The 27,388-nt window shown below is 38.0% G+C and overlaps 1 protein-coding gene across 8 annotated transcripts in view; it reads right to left on the bottom strand.

Annotated features, from left to right (window-relative positions):
* Positions 1 to 477: 477 nt before the first annotated feature.
* Positions 478 to 27,388, bottom strand: part of TAB3 (TGF-beta activated kinase 1 (MAP3K7) binding protein 3) — a 94,475-nt gene continuing 67,564 nt past the window's right edge. For 5 of the 8 annotated variants that reach the window (XM_006058084.3, XM_044936968.1, XM_025276856.2 and 2 more), the window contains 4 exons: positions 22,721 to 22,814; positions 19,267 to 19,350; positions 13,344 to 13,445; positions 478 to 4,586 (listed from right to left, as the gene is read on the bottom strand). In XM_006058084.3, coding sequence (XP_006058146.2) covers positions 4,438 to 4,586; positions 13,344 to 13,445; positions 19,267 to 19,350; positions 22,721 to 22,814 — 429 coding nt within the window. In that variant the 3' untranslated portion in view covers positions 478 to 4,437. Of the gene's footprint in view, positions 4,587 to 9,382; positions 9,899 to 13,333; positions 13,446 to 19,266; positions 19,351 to 22,720; positions 22,815 to 27,388 lie in introns of those variants that run through there. The other 3 variants (XM_025276858.2, XM_044936970.1, XM_025276857.2) reach the window with 3 other exon arrangements.

A 27,388-nucleotide genomic window follows, 5' to 3' on the forward strand; every position in this document is an offset into this window, starting at 1 on the left:
AAAATGTAGTGGAAGTGATTCTAACTTTAAAATAAGCCTAATAATTGAAAAAGCTATCTTCAAAAATTCATCTGCAATATTCTCTGTGCACAAGTTGGGAAGGGTGACTATAGAGATTAGGAGGGTGATTATTTCCCTTTGAAAAACTAACTACAAATGATATAAAGAAAAAGAACCAGTCATTCTTTTGTAAGTAACATGTATTAAAGTGGAGTGAAAAATGTAAATTCTTAACATATGCCACCTTTTATATAAAATTTGCTTATTTATACTTTTAACCAATTTCTAAGTTACAGTAATGTACAAATACTTAATACTCCAAAAATAACATGAGTACATTTTCTAACAGAAGAACAGAGATGTGATGAATAATGAGGTTTCTGAGACAGCATATTTCAGTCCAGAAATATGAATGTAGGAACTAGACTGGTTTGATATTATAAATCATTTCTAGCTACACAGAAAGGATACAGAATGTAGTGTTTGCTTTTACTTTATTAATTTATTTCGCAGGAATCGTTGACTTTCCGAATATGTACTGTTTGGAGGTTTGATGCATGCATAGCCTTTTCAAATGCCTTTGTCTTAATACAATTTCACCTCAAAATAATCTGATTCACAGCATACACAGAAATCTAAAAGAGACACGGTATTTACAAGATTTAATAAGTTCTTGCTGTTGTAGGCAAGAAACTGATCAGTTCTTTTACAGTAGGGAAACATGGATATTGGGTGTCATTATAAATAAGAATTCAGAATTGTTCAGTCTCAAAGCAACATTTCATGGCTTTAGAAATTAAAATGAGTCGTCATTCTGTTAATCTCTGAATGCTCAAGCCGTGCAAAACCTACTTGTATTAAATATTTGGGGATGCAAATAATACAGGAAAAAAAATACATGTCTGGTGAATGTGGAATCATCAGAATTACCTTTTACAATAAGACAATACTGTTAATTCTTTCAAAAAGATACAGTAGTGGTGCAACAGACAGTGCCAAATTTATTGATTTTAAAGTTACATTTCAGTTGTCATTTTTCTCTACAGATATACAGATACACACTGTAACAACTCATTCAAAGTCTGAAGAGTGATTACAATATTCAAATAAATCAATTTAAACTATAAGGGGACATCTTCACATTCCAGGGTACATCATTGATATTTTTGAAGGACAATTTTTCTAGGCCTTATATTCTTGCTTTTTGTTTATACTGTCAAAAACATTAGTTACCTTTTAAAATACTATATAAAGTTCAGTTGCCACAGAAAGTTGGAATATGAACCTTAGATAACCGGGACAAAGCAATGTCAAAATTTAAGGAAACATTGATTTCTTATAATAATTATAAGTACTCAAGTTGAGACCAGCTCTTTAAAAATTATTAAACTGCTCATCACACTCCCATTTTTTCAGGGAAATAAACAAATTAGCAACACTTTCCCCACCATCATTAATCTGCTCTAAAACTACCTTTATTACAATGAATTTCTTTTGTTTAGAACACCACGCCTCTAACTCTCTCAAACAAGGTCATTATTTGAAACATTTTACAAGCCTTAGAAAATTTCTGGCTCCTCTTTTGCCACTTTAAACTTTTAAGACCTACCTCAAAATGTAAGGGGCGATGTACTTGGACAAAATGACAAATGTGCTTTCAAAAAACTCAGTTTATAAAACAGTGAAATAATGTAAAATGTATAGTCAGGTCTATGTTACCAGATATTTCAGACTGGTTGTAATTTAAGAAAACACCTTTTTACTGGGAACAAGAAGTGCACCAACTGATCCAAAAAGCATAGGCACCTCAGCAGCCAGATCCTTCTTAAAAGGCATCTTTAAAGGTGACAGAATTCTTGTTCAAACTGGTCACAAGCCAGAAGTAGTCTATATATGGGACACAGTTAAATATATCAAATGTATCGGTGTCAAGTAATTTTGCTAATTTTAAAAACTGACTACAGCCTATGTTGGTGTATGAAACATGTGCAGAACCAGAAATGGAACGTATACAAAACTCCCTTAAACATCAATCTCTGATGCCTCAAACCCCACCCTCTACACCTATCAAATAAGACTGGTATCTCATTTTTCCTGGCAGGTGAAAACAATAATTTACTAGATAGATCACCAAGGGACTGGAACCATGCATCTACTGTGTGATAACAGTTCAATAACCTGGATGTATGTTCATGCAATAGTTTTAAAGTCATCTACATGGTTTTAATAAAGCATCAAACTGTTTTCATACATGCTACCTTCACCCTCAACTGACAACTGCCAAGTTAACTGCTGCCACTTCAGCACATCACTAAGAATACTGGGTAAACCTTTAGCTAGAACATCAAGCAATATATGTATTTTTACCCTATATTGTTACTTAATACCAAGTGGGGTTTACCATCTCTAAAGAGATATGAAACCATACAAAGGCAAAGGCATTGGCATTATTACAGAACAGTAGGACTGATAGACTTACTGGAGACTGACAGACACCAGTGCTACAAAAGCTTTTAGAGAATAAGTGCTATTTTCAGGTCAACGCTTTTAAGCCCGTCTGCTTTCTCACCTTTATTTTCACAGTTTTGCCACAGTTGTTATATGAGAGATGTTTTATCAGTGTAATTACATAGCCACGCTGACTCTGTGAGACAAGTAGATATTTTCAGGACATTGTCCACGTATGAAAAAAATGTTTTCAGAGCTGCAGGTACAGTGTGAAATTGTGATTTTGATGGAAAGCTATGATAAGTTATTATGCCTTTGGTTTCATTATGCTATTAAGTGCAGCTTGTTTTTCCAGATCTGCCAGAGATTACTGCTAAATTAGCATATAATGACAGCTTGAAGCGAGCGTGCGTGCCTGTGTGTGAGTGAAAGAGAAGGGGGACAGCTGGTATGGGAGAGCAGATACTCCTCAGGTGATAACCTGAGGTAAAATCCTTTAGGATTAGGAAACTTACCAATTTTATTGCTGTTTACATGTACCCAAATAAGGGGAGATTCCAAAATCCAATTCTGAGCTTGGAAGAAACGTCAACCGCCCTAATTCAGTGTCCTATTAATAATTTTCTGGTGGTGCACTTTAGTGAATCAAATGATTTTATATCTCTTCAGTTATTTATACCCTAAGTTTCTAATTTCATAAATAAAGAGTGCTTTAGTATCATCTGAACAAACTTAGTATCATCTCTGAATACAGTATGGTAAAAATTAAGTTCTAAATTTCAAAGTCCTTTGTATTCACCTTTCTCCTAATCTTATTTCTTGCCTAGCCTTTTCTTCCTCCCCAAATAGCACAGTGTGCAACTTTATGATATTGGCTAACTATAATTTTCCTCACATTGATTTGTTAACATATGTGCAAATACATCTTTATTGAACAAGTAATAGTAATTTTTTTCAGCTAGATTAGGATTATGGCACAAGTATTCTCTGTGCTGTAAACATCATGAACTCATCACAAAATTGGAAGGCGGGGCGGCTCTATGGACTGCAAACGTTTCTTATAGAACCACAGCTGAGCTCAAGATTCCAAGTGGATTTTGGAATGGATTTACATTCGGCATACATTCACTATGCTATTGGCAAAGCGCAGTTTTACGAGAAGGTCATTCATAAAATCAGAATTTATAAGGACTTGTTGGTTATTTTAAAAACCAGTGGCCTAATAAAAGCATGCAGTAACTTAAAAAATCTATCTATTCTGCGGCATAATTAGGTCTTAGTTACCAGTGTTGATATAGCTTGATGAATCATTGTACAAGCAAAAGGAATATTATCACCTCTGATTGTACTTTCAAACAAAGGGCATGATATGCCGAATTCCTGACTGCTACAAGTCACATTTTAAAACATCTTGTTTCTGTGTTTGAAATTACCCCTGAAAAAAGCAGCAATTACAAATACCCTTATTGTTTTGCCCCCCACCAAAAACATCCTCTGAGTGCTTTTCCCATCCTTTTCCTCAGTAGGAAGCAACAGGAAGAAGCCTGGGGAGCCTGGGTTTTCCAGAGATCTGTGACCAGGTAAGTCTGCTCTGGCAATTCACAGTTTGTCTGCATAAACTGTAACATGTTACACCAAGATTCAAAGTTCTAGTTTATAAAATAAGGGTCACTCAGCAGTAACTTGAATGATTGGGGTTTCACAGAAGAGCTCTTGACTTCTCTGTGTACATTCTTTTAGGAGTGAATCCTTTCCCCATTTCAAGTATCCCTTTCTATCTCTAACTGCACTGAGTTAAGACACGGGGGGATAAACCTTCCCCATTTTTCCTTTATTGAGCACAAGTGGCTACAGTGTCCTTCTCCCCACCCCCCACCCCATGTCGTCTGAAATGAAAAGGCCGGGTAGATGAACAGATTCCCCAGGTTTCCTTTTCTTCTAACGGGTGCTCAAAGTTACACTCTCAACCTAGTGCAGACTCTTGGGAATTCAAGTGTACCGTGGCATCTCACACTGCTCACAGCGATTTAGTGCGGGGTGGTTCAGAAAGGTGCAGCTATCACAATTCCACGGAGCCCCTTCATAGTCTTCATCTCGCGGTTGTGTCCGAGGACTCTGTTTGGAGCTACCTGGGTGCTCTAAGAGAAGTTAGGAATGAGAGAGAGAAAACAGAAAATAGACTGAATTTTTTTTTCGAAGTATAATCCAAATGGAAATTGAAAATTACCCCCCAACAAAAGCAAGGGAAAAGGTTTTGTGAAACGAGAAAGCCAAGTTGTTGGCACAGCTGCTAGAAATGCAGAACCAAACAGTAAGTTTAGGATACACAATCTAATTTGTTCTCAACAATTTATTTTATTCCTCTAAGTAGCTAGAAGTCCAGCACAGACTACCTTCCAAGTTTATTGTCTCTAGTGGACAGTTATGCTCTATTCCAGTCAAATGGAAAAATGTTATACAGCATGTTAAATTCTACCTTCTAAGTTCTCCCTCACCACCTCAGCCTGCCAGTGACTCCCACCACCCACAGTAGTAGCCATACTATATCAAACATCTCATAAAATCTGTGCCTTCTTCCTTGAGACTTTCAGCTCCAAAATATTCATGTTTTTAATAATGGTTTGTCAATGGTGTGACAGTTCATAAAAGTTTCTCCCAGAAAGGTTAAAACAGAAATATAAAAGACTGTCATTTTTCATGAAGCTAAATTCATTCAATATGACTTTTATCCTCAGTTCTTCCCTGCCTTTTGTCAATAAATTGAAAGATCTTTCAGATGTGAGTTATTAAACATGTCTATACCTGGCAATATAAAATGCTGGCAGCCTTATGGTGGTCCTCAGGATTTACAAAAAACTTAAAATTTATATTACTCCTAGGTCCTCATTCTCTCTGGCCTTGTACTCAAAAAGGTTCTTTGCTTTTAGAGTTGCCTTCCATGAACAGTACCTACTGAAAGTGGGGTTAGGGACTAGCAGGCTCCCAAGTTCCTGCTGGAAAATCACCCTGGAATCTGAACAAGGTCAGCAGGCTGGGGAAATCTACCCATACACCTAGAAATCCTCACTAAAAACTGCAAATGGAATTAAGATCTAAGGTAAGTAGCCTTCCTAAGCAGGTGACAAAAGAAACTGAGATCTGGGGAAGCTTTAATCAGTTACTATCTGGGGTTAAGCACACTCTCCATTGGAAATGTGCTTTATCAGTTGGTCTTTAATGAAAAATCGCTGTGTGACTATTCCCCAAGAGGTAACGAGAACTGAGTTTTAGACCCTGAACCTTTTTGCAGGTATAGTAAGGCTGAGGCTCAATCAGGAAGGTGTTCTCAACCTCCCAGTAGAACAGAAAAACACTGGCTTTTCCAGCCTATTCCTGACTATAAAAAGGAGATGGGTTTGTTGACTCTGGCTTCAACTGTTGCTTTTAACTACCCATTAGCATCCACCTTGTATCTTTTAGCTTGATGAAGTAATTGTTGTATTTTATGGCATGCCCCCTAAATAGAAAATTATTTTCTGCCTGTTTGGGCTTCCTCCTTCCCCTTTAGCATGTACTGTCCATTTGTATCAACCCAATCTCCTTAGGAGATAGCATTCCTTAATCTTGTAAAGGGTCAGGATGACCCACTCCTCACTTTGTACATGCAGTTCTGGATTGTATAAACTGTTTACACATCATCTGAAGTATAATCCTTCGTCTAAAACTTGCAGAACTGTACTTGGACTTCTAAGTCCTCACAGCTTTCTGTCTCCCAGGTTATAATCCTCAGGTGGGTTCAAATAAAATTTTCCATTTCTTTCTCAGATCAACTACTGATTTTTTCATTGATATATGCATAGTGAAGCTGGCAGGATATCAGATACACCCATGAGGACAGCTAGAGTCTACCCCAAATCAGCACTCGATACCAGCATGGACCCATTAAGCCCCACCAGCTTCTTGGTACCTCTTAGGTGTTTCAGTGAGTTCTTCTGGTATCTGGATCTTATTGCCTTGATAATCCTAAAAATTTTATTTGAGCTGTTTTTATTTAAGACTTGGACTCTTTTAAGAGTCCCACATGCATTTCCTACACAAGGATGGAGGGGATCTTGGGCAGGAGACACAGGGAAACACAGGTGATTGTGTTTTTGGTAAACTGGCCTAAATTAAAAAAAAAAAAAAAGTTGCTATATGGCTGGAAAAAAACTTCTGGTAGTAAAACAGAGACTGCATTAGTTAGCTCCTAAGAACACAGGACATTTGCTTCTTTCAGCCACGTGGTGTTCTCGGGTGACTGACAACCTAGCGTTAGTGTCTGAAGATCAATCCTTGTGACTGGCAGTGGTGGTGCAGCAGGGGAACTCCACTATAACCGTAAATTAAATACTGCTCTTCTAAGGATGCACACAGTAAGGATAAATCATCCAGTGCTCGAATGACCCAAAGGCATAGTAGACTGTCAGAGGAAGAAACTGAGCCAAGGGCAAATCTTTGGGGAACTACAGTGAGAAGCAGCATCTATCTGATCCACCACAGAGTCCTCAGAAATTTCAGATTATATGCATATTGAAATTCGACCACTAAATCAATACTGGGAAACTGTGCCTCAGGCCCAACAGCTTCCAGGTGGACAGCAACCTATTGGGATACCAGCTGGGTTTCTGTATGCTTACAAGTACTTACATAATTAGGAATTAAAGGAAATCCCACCCTGGAATGGCCAAGGTGGGATTCTTGGGCACTCCAAAACTGCACTGAGAGAAAGCCTAGCAGAATAGGCTTGTCATGTCACTCTCTCCTGGATCCCTTTACTGGAAATAAAAGTGATGAGAGTCGTTCTCTTTTCTAAACTGAGGTTAGCAGGAGAAAATATAGGGCTAGCTCCTTGTATCCTTTAAGTTGGTAAGTCTTCTAAATTGTTAACATTTTAGAAAGCTCTCATCCTGAAATACTGTATTAATAGCTATTTAATTGGTATTCAGAAGCCCCCAAAGGCTTCAAAACTCCCCAAATAACCTCAATGAAAGGTACCTAAACAAAAACTTTATAAGCTGACATAATTATGTTCTCCTCTGTCCTTTGAGTCCTTGTATTCTAGTGATTCTCTGAGTTACCCTTCCACTCTGAAGAGAGTACTAAATGGTTATTAGAAATGAGACCACCTAAGACTGTATGTAAGCATCTTCAGGTCAAAGGCTGAACTGAGTGCTCTAGGTAAAGAATTTCTTAAACCCAGGGTGGACCCTCAAAAGTTTTTGTGAACAGATAATCAAGATGGGAGGCCACTTCTGACTAAACTGATATGTATCTGATATTCAGAGCCTGACTGGATTTTTTTTTGGCTTCTCCCCAAACTAAATGGGGCTTTCTCAGGTGGCTGAGTAGCAAAGAATCTGTCTGCCAATGCAGGAGACACAAGAGATATGGGTTTGATCCCTGGGTCGGGAAGATCTCCTGGAGAAGGAAATGGCAACCAGCTCCAGTATTCTTGTATGAGAAATCCCATGGACAGAAGAGCTGGGTGGGCTACAGTCCATGGAGCTGCAGAGAGTCAGACATGATTGAATGAATGGGCATGCACGTATGCACACACTAAGTTAAACAAGGAAATGAGAAACATTCTACCAAAGGTGGATGGGCGTATCAGTCCTTTGATGTCATTAAGGTGGCCATGCATTCCTTTGAGAAATTAAAAAGAGCTGTGCTTGTTTTACAAAACAAGTTTTTACAGAACCAGAGGTGTGGCTCCAGAACAGTCCAAAGCCCACAATCCTTTAACATGCCCCAAATCTCTTCTATCTTAAGAGGCTTGTGTTAAAAAAAAAAAAAAAAAAGAAAGAAAGAAAGAAACTGGGTTATCGTATATGTCCAGTTTGTCATGCCAGCATTTCCTGATTGGCAAACCAGTTCATAATTACTTGTTTCTAAAGTTTTTGCTAGAAACAGTGGAAACAGTGTCAGACTTTATTTTTTTGGGCTCCAAAATCACTGCAGATGGTGACTGAAGCCATGAAATTAAAAGACGCTTACTCCTTGGAAGGAAAGTTATGACCAACCTAGATAGCATATTGAAAAGCAGAGACATTACTTTGCCAACAAAGGTCCGTCTAGTCAAGGCTATGGTTTTTCCAGTGGTCATGTATGGATGTGAGAGTTGGACTGTGAAGGAGGCTGAGTGCTGAAGAATTGATGCTTTTGAACTGTGGTGTTGGAGAAGACTTTTGAGAGTCCCTTGGACTGCAAGGAGATCCAACCAGTCCATTCTGAAGGAGATCAGCCCTGGGTGTTCTTTGGAAGGAAGGATGCTAAGGCTGAAACTCCAGTACTTTGGCCACCTCGTGTGAAGAGCTGACTCATTGGAAAAGACTCTGATGCTGGGAGGGATTGGGGGCAGGAGAAGGGGACGACAGAGGACGAGATGGCTGGATGGCATTACTGACTCAATGGACGTGAGTTTGAGTGAACTCCGGGAGTTGGTGATGGACAGGGAAGCCTGGTGTGCTGCAATTCATGGGGTCATAAAAAGTCAGACACGACTGAGCGCCTGAACTGAACTGAAGGTTTCTAATAAGGAAAACATCTTTGTATGCAAGGAAGAAAAAGGTATAAGAAATGAAAATGTGTTTTGTTAATGGAATGGGAAGTAATTTTGTCATAAAGCTGGTTATTTCTAAATGGGAAAGAAAATAAGGAACAAATTAATATGAATATAGAAAGTTGAAGAGAAAAGAATCTTAAGCATGGAATTCTATGGGTGGTCAGGACTAAGTAAATTTGAGTATACAAATTTTAATATTAAAGGGAAAAATGGTACAAAACCTGAATTTGGTTTTCAAAATTTTCTTCTAATATTAATCTGCTTCTGATAACATACTGTAAAATTCCTTTACATTTTAAGCAATCTGTTATACCTTTCTGTATTTGGTTTTGAAACCTTTTATTGTCATTTTGACTAAGGGAAAATAAGTATTGCTTCACAGTAATCGTGAAGCACAATCACGAACTACTCATGATCCTGTTTGTGACTAAGTGCTTTGAGACCTTAATATTTTTGACAAAATTACTTAAGATCACATTCTAAGTGAAACTCTTTTGACTTCTTAGATAACTCTGAGGTTTTTTCCAAAGGGCCCCTGGAACACCTCAAGAGAAATGTTTCCTCTACTTATCAAAGAAGAGATAATAAATTAATTAGGCTTATCTGCTATGTTAAATTACATGGGAAGCATGGTCAAATGGTGACAAATCTTCTTAGGTTATATTATATGGGTAGATGTAGAAATTATATTGAGCTCCTAAAAACCTGGTACATGGTACACACTAACAAAATGTTATCAGTCATAATTATCATAAATCGTGGTATGCCACAGAAATAGGAAAATTTTTGTTCATTTGCATTGTAGTCAGATCTTTTAAAGATGCCTTCTTAAGTCCTGTAGAGACCTTTACTACTTTATTCTGATGATTTCTGCAAAAAAAAAAAAGCTTCATCTTCAAGAAGATACAGAAAAAGGACTTTCTAATTGCTATAGATAGGTTTCTAATAACTTTCAGATCATACCACTGAAGTGGGTAAGAAATTAAAAGAATGACAAGCTTGATGGCTTCTTAAATCTGATTAACAGAATAACAAGATCAAAGATTAGTCACATAGGACTCAGTGAATTGATGAATATAAGTATTTTTCCCTCTGAAATATTTTGGGTTTGAACTTGTATTTTCCATATATATAAGGAAACCCTTCCCTTCAAGCTAATTATGACTTTCAAGCAAGTTTACTGAAGCCAGACTTATTTTGCAAATCTTAATTTGGCGATATTCTATACAAATGAGGGTAATTTTAGAGGGAAAAATTCTACTAAGGACATTATGTTCTCATGTTGTCTTTAAGGTTTTTGTATTTATTGCCCAAGACTAATTACTGTAAAGGTTGTTTCAGTAATCTATCTTTGGATGAAGATCAAATGCCCCATGACCTGCAACAAGGAGAGTGTGCATACTGGAAAATACATTAGACAAAGGATTCTTTATAGCCACACTGGAAGGGGCTGTATCAGGCTCTGCAACTCCTACTTCTGATATCCCAAATGGATGAAGACCAGTGCTACCAGATCATCAGGTTGAGGAGAAGACACGCAGGAAGTAGACAGTTGATCCAAGATGCTGGGCCGGGCCAGTATGCCAATTAATTTAATAATTGTTCATATGTTTGCTCATGAACCCAATGGTGTTCCTCCTTATAACTGTGCTTTGACCTCAAATGGATGACCGGTCCTCAGTACTTTCTCAAAGACTCTCTCCCAGATTATAATTCTCAGGTTAGCTCAAATAAAATTTTTCATTTCTTCTGCAGATCAACTATTTTTTTTTTTTGCATCGACAGGCTCACGACTCCTAAAGATGTAAGTGTAATAGTTGTATCTTTTGTCTTATATGGAGGAATAAAAGCCACTTCTGTTGAAACTTCTGTTTGAGGAAAAATGTGCTGTATACCATTTCCATAAAAGGTCCTCTCTTGAATAGTAGTCTTTATGCTTTTCTAGGGGGCAGGCAACTTATTTTGTGAAGAAGAATTTATGGGTTTAACATCTGAACTTTTCTGACTATGATAAACTGTTATATTCCATCTTTCTGTGCTAACTCCAAACACAGCTTTCAGTTTTAGATTGTGGCAATGCAAATGTTTAATATGTAAAGGTTTTTCAAACTCCTTTTTTCTAACCTACAGAAATAACTGGAAAATCTTTTAAACTAACTAATCTAGGGTACCTGGGGCTCTCTTCACTGTTTTGACTGTAGGGGAGAAAAATTCTTTTTCCTCTACCTTTCTCAGTTCTTGGCTGAGACACCCCTGCAATAAAAGATTAAAGTTTATTAACATGTATACTCCTGTATACATGAGTGATACCCAGGAAAACTGAGTAACTTGCTGGGATGGCTGAAATCTTAGCATCTTCAGCTAAGACAGAAGAGATTGGAGTGTGTATGGGAGTTTACCAGGAAAAGCAGAGTAAATAAGCACAAGGTTTGTTACGCAGATTTAAGTCAGTGCCTTCTCCATTGATGCTCTTGTCATTTAGAGTCACAAGAGAGACACAGAAGGAGACTGCCTTTATAAATGTAAATGTCCCTTACAAAAGGGTATAACTAATATTCTGTTTTCTGAGCTTTCTAGTATCTGCAGTTGCTCAGAATAATCCTAATGCCAAAGAGGCATATTTTGGGATGGCATGTTCTGTTACTCTTCAATACTATAACAATGTAATTTGGAACAGCAAGTCATGCAGAAGTAACTAATCAAAAAATATGTAAAAGGCATCTAAGAATTATTGTTGGTCCTAAAAAAAAGACACTGCTCATTTCATCATAGGGTGCGTGCTTGTGTGCTAAGTCACTTAAGTTGTGTCCAACTCTCTGTGACCCTAGGGACTGTAACTCGCTAGGCTCCTCTGTCCATGGAATTCTCCAGGCAAGAATCCTGGAGTGGGTTCCTGGAGTGCCATGCCTTAAATCTCCTTCAAGCGATCTTCCTGACCCCGGGATCAAACCAGTGTCTCTTGGGTCTCCTGCATTGCAGGTGGGTTCCTTACCACTAGCACCACATTCCCTGGTGGCTCAGATGGTAAAGAATCCATTTGCAATGCAGGAGACCCAGGTTTGATCCCTGGGTCGGGAAGACACCCTGGGGAAGGGAATAGGTTCCCGCTCCAGTATTCTTGCCTGGAGGGCTACAGTCAGTCCACGGGGTCACAAAGAGTCGGACACTGCTGAGCAACTAACAGTCATTGTCGGGAAACTGCTTAAATAAAAGCATGTAAAATCCCAAAGACGTTTGCTTTCATTAGATTTAAGGTGTGAAATGTTTTATGTAATATTAAAAAGCAAAGATGTCTCATGCCTCGTGGAAAACAAAACATCTAAAGAATATGCATATTTATATACAAATAAGAACTGAACGTTTCCTTTAAGACTATTTTTAAATGGATTAAACTTAATTGGCCAATTTTTCATAAAAATGACTGTCTTACAAATGTCAAAAGTTAGCAACTTACAGGTTAATCCATATTGTTATATAATAATGGGAACATAGAAACTGATCAAAAGGATACAACTCAAACTGTAAAAAATTCTCAACATTTTCTATAGTTTTACAGATAACCTCATAGAAAAGTTATTTTTCAAATAACTGGAAATATGCCAAGTAGGCAAAGAAAGGATTTGTTCTGTAATTATATGAAGTACAATGTAGTTTCATGCTTGGTTTGTTCCTATGGTGGAGACCTTTTTACCTAGTTATATACTATTTCTGCATTAAGGGAAATTTAAGAAGTATCAAGTGTGGCCTTGTTTTCTGTGTTGAGTGTGTTAGTCACTCAGTCATATCCAACTCTTTGCAACCCCACGGATTAGGACCTGCCAGGCTTCTCCGTCTATGGAGTTCTCCAGGCCAGCATACTGGAGTGGATTGCCATTTCCTTCTCCAGGGGATCTTGCAGACCCAGGGATCAAACCTGGGTCTCCTGCATTGCAGGCAGACTCCATTGTCTGAGCCACCTGGGAAGACTAGACACTATTATTTTATAAGAATCTGTCCAATATGGTGGGCCACTAGCCACTTGATATGCAGTCACTCTGAATTGAGATGTGCTGTAAATAGAAAATATATACCAAATTTTGAAAAGTATGAAATAAGGTACAAAAAAACACTTCACTCTTATAAAACTTTAGCTAAGAGAAATTTTAAATCATGTATGTGGCTCTAATTCTGTTGCTACTGGACTGCACAGCTTTAGAAACTCAGTAAAGAGTAATGTCTAAAAGGAAAAAAAGGTTGACCTTTACTTATGATAACTCTACATGGGTTAACACATGTGTTTGGACACTGCACAAAGTCTAGACATACAAGTACAAACCATCTGCAGCTGCTGCCTGGGTGTCATGGACGTCCTCCTGTACTCTGGAGGTCACGCTAATTCTTCGGGCTTTCCTCTCAATTGTGCAGGGGTCTGATGAGTCTGCATGAGAAGAAGCAAAGCCAGGAAGAAGGGATCAAGCCGTTCATTAGAAGAGAGTGGACAGGCTCTCAAGAATCTTTCACAGGACACATGCAGTATTTATTCTTTGTTACTTGATGCTACCATTAGTTCTCCCAGGAAGGCAAGGGCTGTATTTAATACTGCTTTTACAACCTATCCAGAATGGCTCTTAAAAGTTTTTTCATCCTCTCTCATTACCTGGAATGCATGCCTGATTTCACCAATTTCCCAGGTTCGAGTGAGTTAGGGTACAAACTTAGTGCTAATAATTAAATGTCAGTATGAACACAAAATTTGGGACATTATACTTTAGCAATTCCCTGATTAACCAATAGTTACTAGAAAATTATGGGTTTAAACTCCACTATCCACATTAAAGGTAACAGTAGACTACAGCATTTTATAAAGAAAGAACCAAAATAGTACTTGAAAAATCAAAACCAACTGAAAGTAATATTATGTACTGGTAACACACACTCCCCAGTTGTTCATAAATTTCAGTTACCTATGTGTGCAAAAGTCCAGCAGCCCTCACAACACGGACTGCAGGCATACCCATTTCTGGCTAGAATACTGTTTCTATTAATTTTTAGGTAATTGGTAAGCAGTGTTTTGTATTAAGTGAAAACAGTAGAGTCTGGCTGCAATGTGGGAGACCTGGATTTGATCCCTGGGTTGGAAAGATCTCCTGGAGAAGGAAATGGCAACCCACTCCAGTATTCTTGCCTGGGAAATCCTGTGGTCAGTGCAGCCTGGTGGGCTACAGTTCATGGGATCACAAACAGTTGGACACGACTGAGAGACTAACACATACACAAAAGTCAAAAAAGGCAGACTTCATAGTATTTAACCTTAAGAAACAAACATTTAAAATTTTGTAATCCGCTCTGAGCCTATAAGCAGTCCTCTAGTTCAACCAACCTTTGGAGACCAGTGTTTCACAATGGTAAGTGTTGTGAAACAGAGTAAACATCTCCTTTAGGTGCTAAAGAATAAGTTCTATTTCTTAGATTTGTAACCCCTTTTATCACATACCTCCTTCTCACTGACTCTTACAACAACCCCATAAAGAAGCTAAATATTTGGACTGATGACCTCTATTGGTGTACAAAATGGATATAAACAAGGTCAGGTGGCCAAGACAATCAGAACCAGTGCTAAAGTTGTATGACAGTAAGGTCAGTGCCCTCTCCACTGTTAAGTCAAGGTGGGGGGAAACTTTCTCAATCAGCTGAAGAGCTTACACACACACACACATATGTTGCTTAACTGCCAAGTCTAGTCTAAAAAGGTTTCTGTGTCTTTCCTTCTTTCTCTTAAATTATCAAACTTATTCAGATAAACATCTATATTCCACTTGGATATTCTAAGTCTTGTGCATTTCCATATGAATTTCAGAATCAGATTAATGCATACCAAAAAAAGAAAAGTTACAGTTAAAATTGGTATTTCATCAGTATGAAAAGAATAGGTATCTGAACAATATTGATTTAAAAGAGACATGGTTTATGACTATTTAGGTATTGTTTGATTTCTTTTGGTAGTGTTTTATCATAGTCAATGTACATATCTCTGGTTAATTTATTAATAAGTGTCACTTATTAATTCTAATTGTCATTTCTGGGTAGCTCTAGATTTTCTTCACAAATAATCATGTCATCTGGAATGGCTGCTGAATTCTATCATCAGATGTTTTCTCCTGTATAATGAAATGATTGTATGCTTTTTTCCTTTACTTTCTGAACACTGCATTCTTGAGCTAAACCCAAGTTGGTCATGATGTATTATCTTTTTTTATATTGTTAATATTTTATTAATTTTTTTGGCTTTTATGTTCATGAGGATTTGATCTGTATTTTCTTTTTGGGAGTTAGGTAATGTGCATCATCAGGTTTTGGAATCAGAGTCCTACTGGTTTCATAAGAAAATTAGATGCTTTCCTTCCTTCTCTTTCCTCAGAGTTTGTATGATTGGTATTATCTCTTCATTAAATACTTGATTTCTATGGGGATCATTAGTGTAACCATCCAGTTTTGAAGTTTTCATTGTGGGGAAACTTTTGATAATGGATTCAATTTCTTTAATTACATACACAACTATTAACAGTTATTTCATCCTATCTTTTCATTTCTGATTTTGGTAATCTGGTTTTTTCCTGTTTTTTTATTCTTCAAAGATCAAATGTTTGGTTTTGATAACCTTCTCTGTTATTTTTGTGTCATCAGTGGTTCTTGTATTTTCTTTCTTCCACTTAACTTGGGTTCTTTTCTCGATTCTTAGGTAGAATTGTATGTCACTGATATTAGATCTCCTTGTCTTACATGAGCATTTAAAGCTATAAATTTCCTTCTATGTACTACTGTAAAGAATCAGGCCTTGCTCAAAGAGAGGTCTAGCTTTGTCCCTAGCTCCTGGAAGATTACCTCTAAACTCTTGAAATTTCCCAAGAGATAGAAGTATTTTTATTAAATATGGTAGGCCTTTCAAACCATAGAATTTATGGTAATAAGGTGGCTCACACTGGATATATCCCTTAAATAGGGAGATTCTTCCATGACAGCCCTTGAATCAATTCACTGGATTACCACTATAGACACAAATCTGGTACTTGGTAGTCATCCATTGAGATTCTTCTTCACACTGTTTTTAGACAGCAGGAGGCTATTTTAAATTCAGGTCAGCTGAAATATCCATAGTACTATTAAACAATGGAAAGAACATGTACTCCATTGCAACCTATAAATGAAATACTTAAAACACTTTGTTGCACACAAAGCTGTTCAACCAAAATTTAAGTACTGTAACACAGGTAACATTATTTGTGTAGAATTTTCAATTCTGCTTTAAGTTTTGAGATTATAAAATGTTACATCCTTAGGTAATGCATTTTCCAGTATCAATATTATGTCTTCATGATCAGTCTATCTTGAGTTGCTTAAAGCAAAAAGAGATTAAGCAAAAAAACATTAAGATATGAAATGCATAGTTCACGACATTCTTGAGAATTACTAGAATGGAGAAAAAATGATTAATTGGAAGTTCAGTATATCACACAGAAATGATTTAAGAATTATGCAAAAGTGACTCCTCCAAATCTTGGTTGTGTAGCATTTATTTTGCCCTTGATGAAGAGACACCTAGTGTCAACCTAATTGCTATGCCCACCTGTTAAATACACAAGGATTCTTTTGTCTCAATCCTAGAAATTGAAGAAAGTAGAGACAACCACTAGACCATTCAGGTATGACCTAAATCAAATCCCTTATGACTATACAGTGGAAGTGAGAAACAGATTTAAGGGACTAGTTCTGATAGACAGAGTGCCTGATAAACTATGGACGGAGGTTCGTGACATTGTACAGGAGACAGGGATCAAGACCATCCCCATGGAAAAGAAATGCAAAAAGGCAAAATGGCTGTCTGAGGAGGCCTTACAAATAGCTGTGAAAAGAAGAGAAGTGAAAAGCAAAGGAGAAAAGGAAAGATATAAGCCTCTGAACGCAGAGTTCCAAAGAATAGCAAGGAGAGATAAGAAAGCCTTCCTCAGCGATCAATGTGAAGAAATAGAGGAAAACAACAGAATGGAAAAGACTAGAGATCTCTTCAAGAAAATTAGAGAGACCAAGGGAACATTTCATGCAAATATGGGCTCGATAAAGGACAGAAATGGTAGGGACCTAACAAAAACAGAAGATATTAAGAAGAGGTGGCAGGAATACACAGAAGAACTGTACAAAAAAGATCTTCATGACCAAGATAATCATGATGGTGTGATCACTCACCTAAAGCAGGACATCCTGGAATGTGAAGTCAAGTGGGCCTTAGGAAGCATCACTATGAACAAAGCTAGTGGAGGTGATGGAATTCCTATTTCAAATGACCTACTCCAAATCCTGAAAGATGATGCTGTGAAAGTGCTGCACTCAGTATGCCAGCAAATTTGGAAAACTCAGCAGTGGCCACAGGGCTGGAAAAGTCAGTTTTCATTCCAATCTCAAAGAAAGGCAGTGCCACAGAATGCTCAAACTACCATACAATTGCACTCATCTCACATGCTAGTAAAGTGATGCTTAAAATTCTCCAAGCCAGGCTTCAGCAATACGTGAACGAACTTCCAGGTGTTCAAGCTGGATTTAGAAAAGGCAGAGGAACCAGAGATCAAATTGCCAACATCCGCTGGATCATGGAAAAAGCAAGAGAGTTCCAGAAAAACATCTATTTCTGCTTTATTGACTATGCCAAAGCCTTTGATTGTGTGGATCACAGTAAACTGTGGAAAATTCTGAAGGAGATGGGCATACCAGACTACCTGACCTGCCTCTTGAGAAACCTGTATGCAGGTTTCAGGAAGCAACAGTTAGAAATGGACACGGAACAACAGAAGGGTTCCAAATAGGAAAGGGAGTACATTAAGGCTGTATACTGTCACCTTGCTTATTTAACTTATATGCAGAGTACATCATGAGAAATGCTGGGCTGGAGGAAGCACAAGCTGGAACCAAGATTGCTGGGAGAAATTATCAATAACCTCAGATCTGCAGATAGTGCTGCTGCTAAGTCGCTTCAGTCGTGTCAGAATCTGTGTGACCCCACAGACATCAGCCCACCAGGTTCTGCCATCCCTGGGACTCTCCAGGCAAGAACACTGGAGTGGGTTGCCATTTCCTTCTCCAATGCATGAAAGTGAAAAGTGAAAGTGAAGTCGCTCAGTCGTGTCTAACTCTTTGTGACCCCATGGACTGCAGCCTACCAGGCTCCTCCGTCCATGGGATTTTCCAGGCAAGAGTACTAGAGTGGGTTGCCATTGCCTTCTCCGAGGTATGCAGATGACACCACCATTATGGCAGAAAGCGAAGAAGAACTAAAGAGCCTCTTGATGAAAGTGAAAGAGGAGAGTGAAAAAGCTGGCTTAAAGCTCAACATTCGGAAAACTAAGATCATGGCATCCAGTCCCATCACTTCATGGCAAATAGATGGGGAAACAATGGCTGACTTTATTTTTCTGGGCTCCAAAATCACTGCAGATGGTGACTGCAGCCATGAAATTAAAAGACATTTGCTCCTTGGAAGAAAAGCTGTGACCAACCTAGACAGCATATTAAAAAGCAGAGACGTTACTTTGCCAACAAAGGTCCATCTAGTCAAGGCTATGGTTTTTCCAGTGGTCATGTATGGATGTAAGAGTTGGGCCATAAAGAAAGCTGAGCACTGAAGAATTGATGCTTTTGAACTGTGGTGTTGGAGAAGACTCTTGAGAGTCCCTTGGATGGCAAGGAGATCCAACCAGTCCATCCTAAAGGAGATCAGTCCTGAATATTCATTGGAAGGACTGATGCTGAAGCTGAAACTCCAATACTCTGGCCACTTGATGCGAACAGCTGACTCATTGGAAAAGACCCTGATGCTGGGAAAGACTGAGGGCAGGAGAAGAAGGGGACAAAAGAGGATGAGACGGTTGGACGGCATCACCAACTCAATGGACGTGGGTTTGGGTGGATTCCGGGAGTTTGTGATGGACAGGGAGGCCTGGTGTGCTGTGGTTCATGGGGTTGCAAAGAGTCGGGCACGACTGAGTGAACTGAACTGAAAGCTATTTAAAAAAAATAAATTATATATTCCATTTTAGTTACCCTTGACAATAACTCTCAGAGTGAGTTTTGTAGTTTTTTAGAAAGTACAGTTTATCAATAGCATAACATTTAAAATGCTATCTCTAATGAAATTTCTTTAGCTTTTTAGATGAACTCCAAAATGGTTTTCACATGCATTTCTGTGATGTCTGTGACATTTTGCTACTCACCTTTTTTAGGTGGCTTGGGTGGTACAACTGGACCAGGTTCTATGTTGTCATAAAAGTTATTCATAGCTTTTGGATCAAAGTTTCCTATAAAGAAAATAAAATCAGTAGGCATTTAGGGGTCTTTCTCCTGTTATATGCATTTTTTTGTTAGGGAAAATATAGGAGGAAAAAAAAATACGTAAAAAGGGGAGCTGGTTTTCCAGGAGTTTATAATTCATTATACTATCCTACTGTTCTCTCACTGAAAGCATTTAAGCATTGTCAGAAAGGACCCAAGTGTCCTTCTACAGTCTATCACGTAAAGGAACATTTTTTAACTATAAAGCTTATCTCTTTTCACAGGATTAAGTATGTGGCACAGCTAGGTAAATGAAGAAGAGAAATGAAAGGATGACTGAACTGATTCCCTGTTTGTTTTGATGTTAATAAACAAAACCATGACACAGCTTATGTTTATGTCTGTTGTATTTACCTTAAATTTTTATTCATTATAAATTCAGGTAAAGAAGAAGCTATACATATACATTGACAAAGATTATTGAAGTTGTTATGATATTAGCAGTTTAGGGATTCCAATCTTTAAGAAAAGGATAATCTTAAATGTTGCCTATGCTGTTGCTACTGCTAAGTCGCTTCAGTTGTGTCTGACTCTGCGTGACCCCATAGATGGCTGCCCACCAGGCTTCTCTGTCCCTGGGATTCTCCAGGCAAGAATACTGGAGTGGGTTGCCATTTCCTTCTCCGAACGTTGCCCATAGACTTATCAATAAAAAAAAATGATATGCTGTCAATTTCAGAATAATAGAACAATCTCATCTCTCTCATTTAAACTGTTTACTCCTTGATACAGTTTCTGTTTCAGCTTCTTTTCCTGACATGATTCCTCTAAGGTCGGTTTTGATCCAATGCCAGCTTTGGGTCCTATGTTCACATCTGTGAACTTGTCATTGCAACCTGCCAGTAGTTCTGCACAGTTCCAGTTAAGCTTTTAAACTGTATCCATGCTTATTCACAGAGGATGTTGTGTGGTACTGATAGCTTAAATACATTGAATCTCCTGAATTTTAAACCCTGTTATTTTCCCCAAGAAAGTTTTGCTCACCAAAAGTAAAAATAAAGCTGCCTTTTATCAAGTCATGTACTGATAACTATCAAATCCAAATGCTGCATGTCAGAAAATGTCTAGAATCTCTAGATGAAAAGTTAAGGTTGGAAACTCAGTACAAAATTTTCCAGAGAATGTAAGAATGGAACTTAGTATATATAAAGTAGATATATTTGGACCCCTTATGAAGGGAGATTAGAATCTGCCTACAATGCAACAGACCCAGATTCGACCCTTGGGTCGGGAAGACGCCCTGGAGAAGGAAATGGCAAGTCACTCCAGTATTCTTGCCTGGAGCGTTCCATGGACAGAGGAGCCTCGCAGGCTACAGTCCCTGAGGTCACACAGTCGGACACCACTGAGTGACTAATACAGCACCAAAAAGAGCTCTTTGTGGCCCACTGGAGACCAAAAACACAGGTAGGTCTTTGTTTATAAAACCTTAAGAACAGTTTTCCTTGCAGGTCCTATTATAGAAGTACTTTTATGCCATTTAGTTATGCTGTGTTTAATAATTTTCTGAAAACAAATCCCATGATGGCTCATGAAAGCCATAATGGTACTTAATTTATTTATTAGATCTTTTTATGGTTTAAGATGCTGTATATGTTATTTCTTCAATTTCTTGAGTTACAGCTGCTGCTTTCATTTCTAGATCCTATAAGGCCTTTACCAAAAATATCCTAATGCAATGTTTCAGGGATTCTTGTTTATCTTCAAAGAACACAGAAACAAAATAATGGATGCAACCTTCTAATATAGTAACAGTGGTTTGTATAATCTCCCATACAGTGTCTTTCACTGTTTACAGCTACTAGGCTGTAGAGTTCCCAGGATTCTGAAAATAAGGGTACTCAACCAGAGTGCCCAAGTTTCACATGGAAATGTGCTTCTGCCTACTGCACAAAGTTCCATATCTTTTTATTCTCCTGCCTCTACTGTGTAATCTTGCTTTAAAATGGTAATGGGGTACTTGAAAAGAGAGTAGAAGCTCTCTTAGCTGCCATAATTTAGAACAGTAAGTAATGTTGGGTTGGCTGACTCGCACACAGAATTGTTAACAATTAATTACACAGCAACCTTAAGGATAGAAAAATAGGATCAAAGCAATATTTCAATGTTAGACCAAGACCTTTTCTTTGTGTGTGTTGACCAGACTTCTATATTGTCTTTCAGAAATAAACTCTACCTGTAATGATGACCTAAAGTAGGGGTGAGCAAACTTTTACTGTAAAGGGCCAGACAATAAACATTTTAAGTTTTGTAGACCTGAAATACAGTTGTAATCCCTCAACTGTGGTGTTCAAACACAAAAGCAGGCTCAGGCAATATGTAGAGAAATGGGTGTGGCTATGTTCCACTGAAACTATTTACAAAAACAGAGAGCAGGCTAGTTTGCTGTACCGCGATCTATAATTTCCTGTTTTCATTTTAGAATGCAGCAAAAAAGATATTTTAAGAACAGTTAATTTGAGACTGGAATCCTATTAGATGTTTATGATCTTCCTTCATAGCCCTTTTCAGTTGTTTTAACTATATCTAATTCACACTCTCTCTGTTTTTGTAGTGTCTGCCCTTGAGTCTTTATAAAGCATCTGCTTATCGTTTTAATAGAAAAAGCAGCATTTCTTACATCCATATCCATTTTAAAAACATTATGCCAGTTACCATCCTTTTGTAATCTAAGCAGGTTTGAGAACAGGCACAACTGTCTGTTGGTAAGCAGACAATTCAACTGATGGGAGCAATAGTACGTGGACTTGCCAGAATGCAGCTTCATGGCTGGATATTTTAGAGAGGAAAATGAAGCATATCTCTAACCTGGTGAGCTGAGTAAATCAAAGTGAACTCAGGGAGCTTTTACTGTAGTAGACTTCAATAAGAAAGCCACAAAAATAAAATCTCTAAGATACAGTTGAATGTTTTCATGTTACAGATAACAAAGAAAACGGAATACAGATTTTCCTTTTAAACTGAGTAATCTGATGTTCTGAGTTGGGATCCCTGTTTGCACAGACATCTTAGATGACTATCACATAAATCTACTGTGTTTTAGAAATAAAACCCAACAGTTTATGAAACAGTCTATGACTAAAAGATGATAAATATAGAGTGCCACCATCAAACAGTCTAAACGGTAAGAACTTAATGATGAAGCTGTATAAGTAAAATTATTTTTGATCACCCAAATCTGATCTGACTGTGGGGTGAGGGATGTCTATACCAGGACTGTGGTCTTGTAAAAGGTAGTTTTTACCCATTAGATCTGTAAAACCAAAATGATTGCTATTGAAGCAGCATAACACACGACAGTATTACTTATGGTTTACCAAATAATCAAGTCTATACCTCTAGATTGAAGGAGGTCGACTTCTTTCAGTGTACAGTCAACATTTATCTGGAGTTGTCTGTTCATGCTTCTCAATCTTGTCATTTCCTCAGGCTAGTAAGAAAGGACCCAAAATAGCAATTGTGGGAAAGTCATTATCAAGCCCAACATTTAAGAACTAGTATTCATGTTAACTGTTCTGATAGGTTATTACCAAGAAAATGGCCTTAATCCCTTAAAGGGCATGTTTAAGAAGGCTTTATACCTATGTTTTCCAAGGAATAGGTGAAATGGTGACATCAATATGGACACATAAAAACAAAATCCTCACATAATGTGGCGGGGCTATCATACTACACTATGTTCTCTCATACAAATACTACCATATATTAATCACAGAGCATTGAGAATATATTCTTTCTACATTTGCATGGTAAGGGAAACTAAGCAACAACCTTGTAAACAAGCAGTTTCCATGATTTTAGTCTTGTCAAGGCTGGTAAAAATTACAGTGGAACTTCTTTTAATGAATAGTTACTAACTGTCAGGCACTATGTTCGCCAGAAGTCTCTCACTCTTGCCTCAACATTATCTTCCCAGGTAAGTACTGATATCACCCCCAGGGTATATATGATGAAGCTGAGGCACAAACAGGTTATATAATTTTCCCAAGGTTCTTAAAAACTCGTAATGGGCAGATCCAGGATTTATATAGAAGTCTTCTTTAGAAACTTCTCTAGAAATCTTTGCATCTTCTGTTTTTCCTACATAAAAGAAAGCTAGTAACCTAGTGCATGGAAATTGCAGGAACAAATAGATTCCATTCTCCCCCCAAGTCTGTTTCTTTCTGACTTGACATGACCTTGAGACACTGAAATGTGAAGAGAGCCCTATTCTTCGATTAGGTAAAGCTTTTTGGAAGCCTCTACTTCCCCCAAAGTTCTGAATGTCTTTACTATTCACATATATGTACAGTAAAAAATGAAGTTACGAGTTTAGACTCTAGAGGTAATGAAGCTTTCAGCACAGTACAGCTAGGAAACCACTTACTAAGGTGACTGTAACTACATGAAGTAAAAGATAAATATCTGCTATCACAGGAAGACAGAAGAAAATCATCTTCTGCTAAACATGGTGTTTTACTAAAAAGCTAAATATAAAAGTGAAGGAAAATCTAGGAAATGGGTTAATTCCGAATGATGCAAGATACTATCCTGTTAGGATATCTCAGAATATCAGGGAATGTCCATTAAATTAGGTGGTGTCAAAAGTTTTAAAAAAGTAATGTAACAGGCAGTCTATAATAAGTGCAGCAATCCCTTCGAATGATAGGGGAACAAAAACATCATTGAGAAATACTTATCATGGATTGCTCTTCTCATTCCTGTGTTAACATGTGAAATAAATGCTTACATCTTGTCTATATTAACTATTAAAAGTATAAAACACATCTGAGCATTGTAGTAAAGCACTTGTTCAAGGGTTTCAAAAAGTGATGCTGTCTTCCCAGGAATATATGAAAGAATCTAGTCTTTGCTTTGTAGAATTTTGGAGAAAGTCAAGTACCTAAAGGAGCAAATCCTTCTAACATATTTGCGGGCAGAGGGGGCTATTTCAGGCAGAGTGGTCTTGGACACTGAAGCTGTGTAATCAGGTATGGAAATAACTATAATAAACGTTATAGTCAAGAGGCCACTGCACATTTGCTAGTAACAACCAAAAGGCTCTTGTCAACATGCTCATTTTCAAAGACACCAGAACCCTTGGTACTCACTGAACTATGATTTTTTCTGTCAGATTCCTATGCCTCCTAACAGCTTTGGAGTGAGGGGACAATAGCTGTTTCTGGACCATTACTACTATTTGTAGGAAACTATACTGTATTTTCATGAAGGTGGGGTTTCAAGATGGGTTTGGTGTCATTTAACCTTGCTTGTTTGTAAAATTCCAGAATACTTAACATCTGACATTTCTAAGGAAAAAAATAGCTTGTTGTACAAAACGTGGCAGAAATACCTTAATTCACCTGTTCTATCAGTTGGAGAATATTTGTCAGAGAGAAGAAGTTCAAAGACCAGTGATGTTCTTTCATGGTTTTGCCTTGATTATGCATCCGGGACTGTGGGTGGGTTGATGCCACCACCCAATTAATCAGAAGACCAATGAAGAGGAAAAAACTTGTGGGATGGAGTAAGTGGAAGCGCTGATGAGTAAAATCTTGTTTATCCTTCAGGGTATAACTTAAATTTCCCCCTTCTCCATGCAGTTGTCACATCTTTGAACTCTACTAGGAAAAAGCTAACAGAGTTCTATCTCAGAACTCTCAAAGTAGTTAATATCATTACCATGTAGTTGGCCAGCACTATTGATTCACTGTGTTACATTAGCTTTTCTTCCCCCATGTACAGGTTCATGGATCTATGTATGTCTTTTTGCATACAGATGTGGTTAAGCGATGACATCTCTCACAGCATTTAATAAAAGGCTTTGCAAACAACAGCCTGAGAGAAATGATGGCTATTAGGCATTTTTCAACTTCAGTCCTCCTTGGAAAGATTATTTTGCTGATCCTCTAAGTTTTTGCAACTGTACCTATAGTTGGTCACAAATATGCATTTCAGTTTGATGAGGCACATGGGTTTCTAACCAGGTGTTCATGCACTACTGGTTAAAGAAGCCATATAAGCATTAGCTATGAGCCTCTAGGAACAAAAAGGGAATTCTGACTAAATGCTTTGACATTTATATGTTATACAGGTTCCTAAAGTGAAAAGAAAATCAAATATTTTCAAAACATTTCAGATTTAAGCACATTTTTCCACTGTCTTGTAAATCAAAATTATGTAGTAAGAAGACTATTCGTTAAGCATTATATAAACTGTGTAATGTATATTATCTTAGGTTCTTCTGGATATGTAAAAAAATTCTATGAGATGGGTAGTCGTGGATATTGTAGAAGAGAGACCAAATATAAAGAAAGTAGCTTATCCAAGGAGGTATAAGTGAAATAGGAGAAGAGGGATTCAAAGTCACATGTGCACTGGGAGGGTTTTTTCATCATAAAATTGATTTTGAATTGAAGTATGATGAATCATGTTTGTAATCAAGTATCTCCTGTCTCCATAGAGGGAGTCTATAGAAGGATAATATATCAGGTTTGTAATCAATAGAACTGTCATCTTCTTTCCCTGTCTCCATAGAGGGTTTCTATAGAAGGATAATGTATCAAGTTTGTAATCAATAAAAGGGTGTCATTTCCTGTTTTCCTGTCTCCATAGAGGGATTCTATACAAGGATAATGAATTAGGTGTGTAATAAATAAGTGTTATCTCCTGTCTCCTTTGTCTGTTGTTGACAGTCTCCTGTGACTCCTGTTTTCTGAATCGCCTGTCTACTGTTGCCTGTGCCTCCTGTCTTGTGTATCCTGTCTATATACACAGATTCTAGAGAAGAATACTAAATCAGGTTTGTAATCAATACGGCTCCTGTTACCTGTCTACAAAGAGGGATTCTATAGAAGGATAATGAATCAGGTTTCTAATAAATAAGTCTCCTATCTCCACAGAGGTATTCTATAGATGCACAATGAATCAGGTTTGTAATCAATAAAAGTGTCTCCTGTATCCTGTCTCCATAGAGGGATTCTAAGAAAGGAAAATGAATCAGATTTGTAATCAGTGAGTCTCCTCTCTTCTGTATCTATAGAGCATTTCTATAGCAGGATAATGAATGAGGTTTGTACACAATAAGCTTCCTGTCTCCATAGAGGGTTTCTACAGAAGGATAATGAATGAGGTTTGCAATCCCTAAGTCTCCTGTCTCCAGAGATGAATGCAAGAGAAGGATATTGGATCAGGTGTGCAATCCTTAAATCTCCTGTCTCCTGGGATGCTAGAGAAGGATACTGCAACAGGTTTACAGTCCCCAAGTCTCTTGTGATGATGCTAGAGAAGGATACTGTATCAGGCTTGCCATCCCTAAGTCTTCTGAGATGATGTAGGAGAACTGCATCATCAGGTTTGCCATCCCTTAGGCATCTCCTGTCTCCTCAGATGATGCTAGAGAAGGGATACTGCATGCGGTTTGCAATCCCTAAGTCTCCTGTCTCCTGTGATGCTAGAAAAGGATATGGCATCAGGTTGGCAGTCCATACGTCTGCTGTCTCCTGAGACGATGGGAGAGGATAGTGCAAGAGGTTTGCCATCCCTAAGTCATCTCCTGAGACGAAGCTAGAGAAGGATACTGCGTGAGGTTTGCCATCCTTAAGTCGTCTCAGTCTCCTGTCTCCTGATATGATGCTAGAGAAGGATACTGTATAAGGTTTGTGATGCCTAAGTCTCCTGAGACAATGCTAGAGAAGGATACGACATCAGGTTGGCAGTCCCTAAGTCTCCAGAGACGATGGGAGAGGATAGTGCATGAGGTTTGCCATCCCTTAGGCATCTCCTGTCTCCTGAGATGATGCTAGAGAAGGGATATTGCATGACGTTTGTAATCCCTAAGTATCCTGTGATGCTAGAAAAGAATATGGCATTAGGTTGGCAGTCCCCAAGTCTCCTGAGAGGATGCTAAAGAAGGATACTGCATGAGGTTTGCAATCCCTAAGTCTCCAGGGGTGCTAGAGAAGGATATGGCATCACCTTGGCAGTCCCCAAGTCTCCTGTCGTCTCCCATTAGAGCTAGTATCT

The sequence above is a fragment of the Bubalus bubalis genome, chromosome X, assembly GCF_019923935.1.
Source record: "Bubalus bubalis isolate 160015118507 breed Murrah chromosome X, NDDB_SH_1, whole genome shotgun sequence".
Lineage (NCBI taxonomy): Eukaryota > Metazoa > Chordata > Mammalia > Artiodactyla > Bovidae > Bubalus > Bubalus bubalis.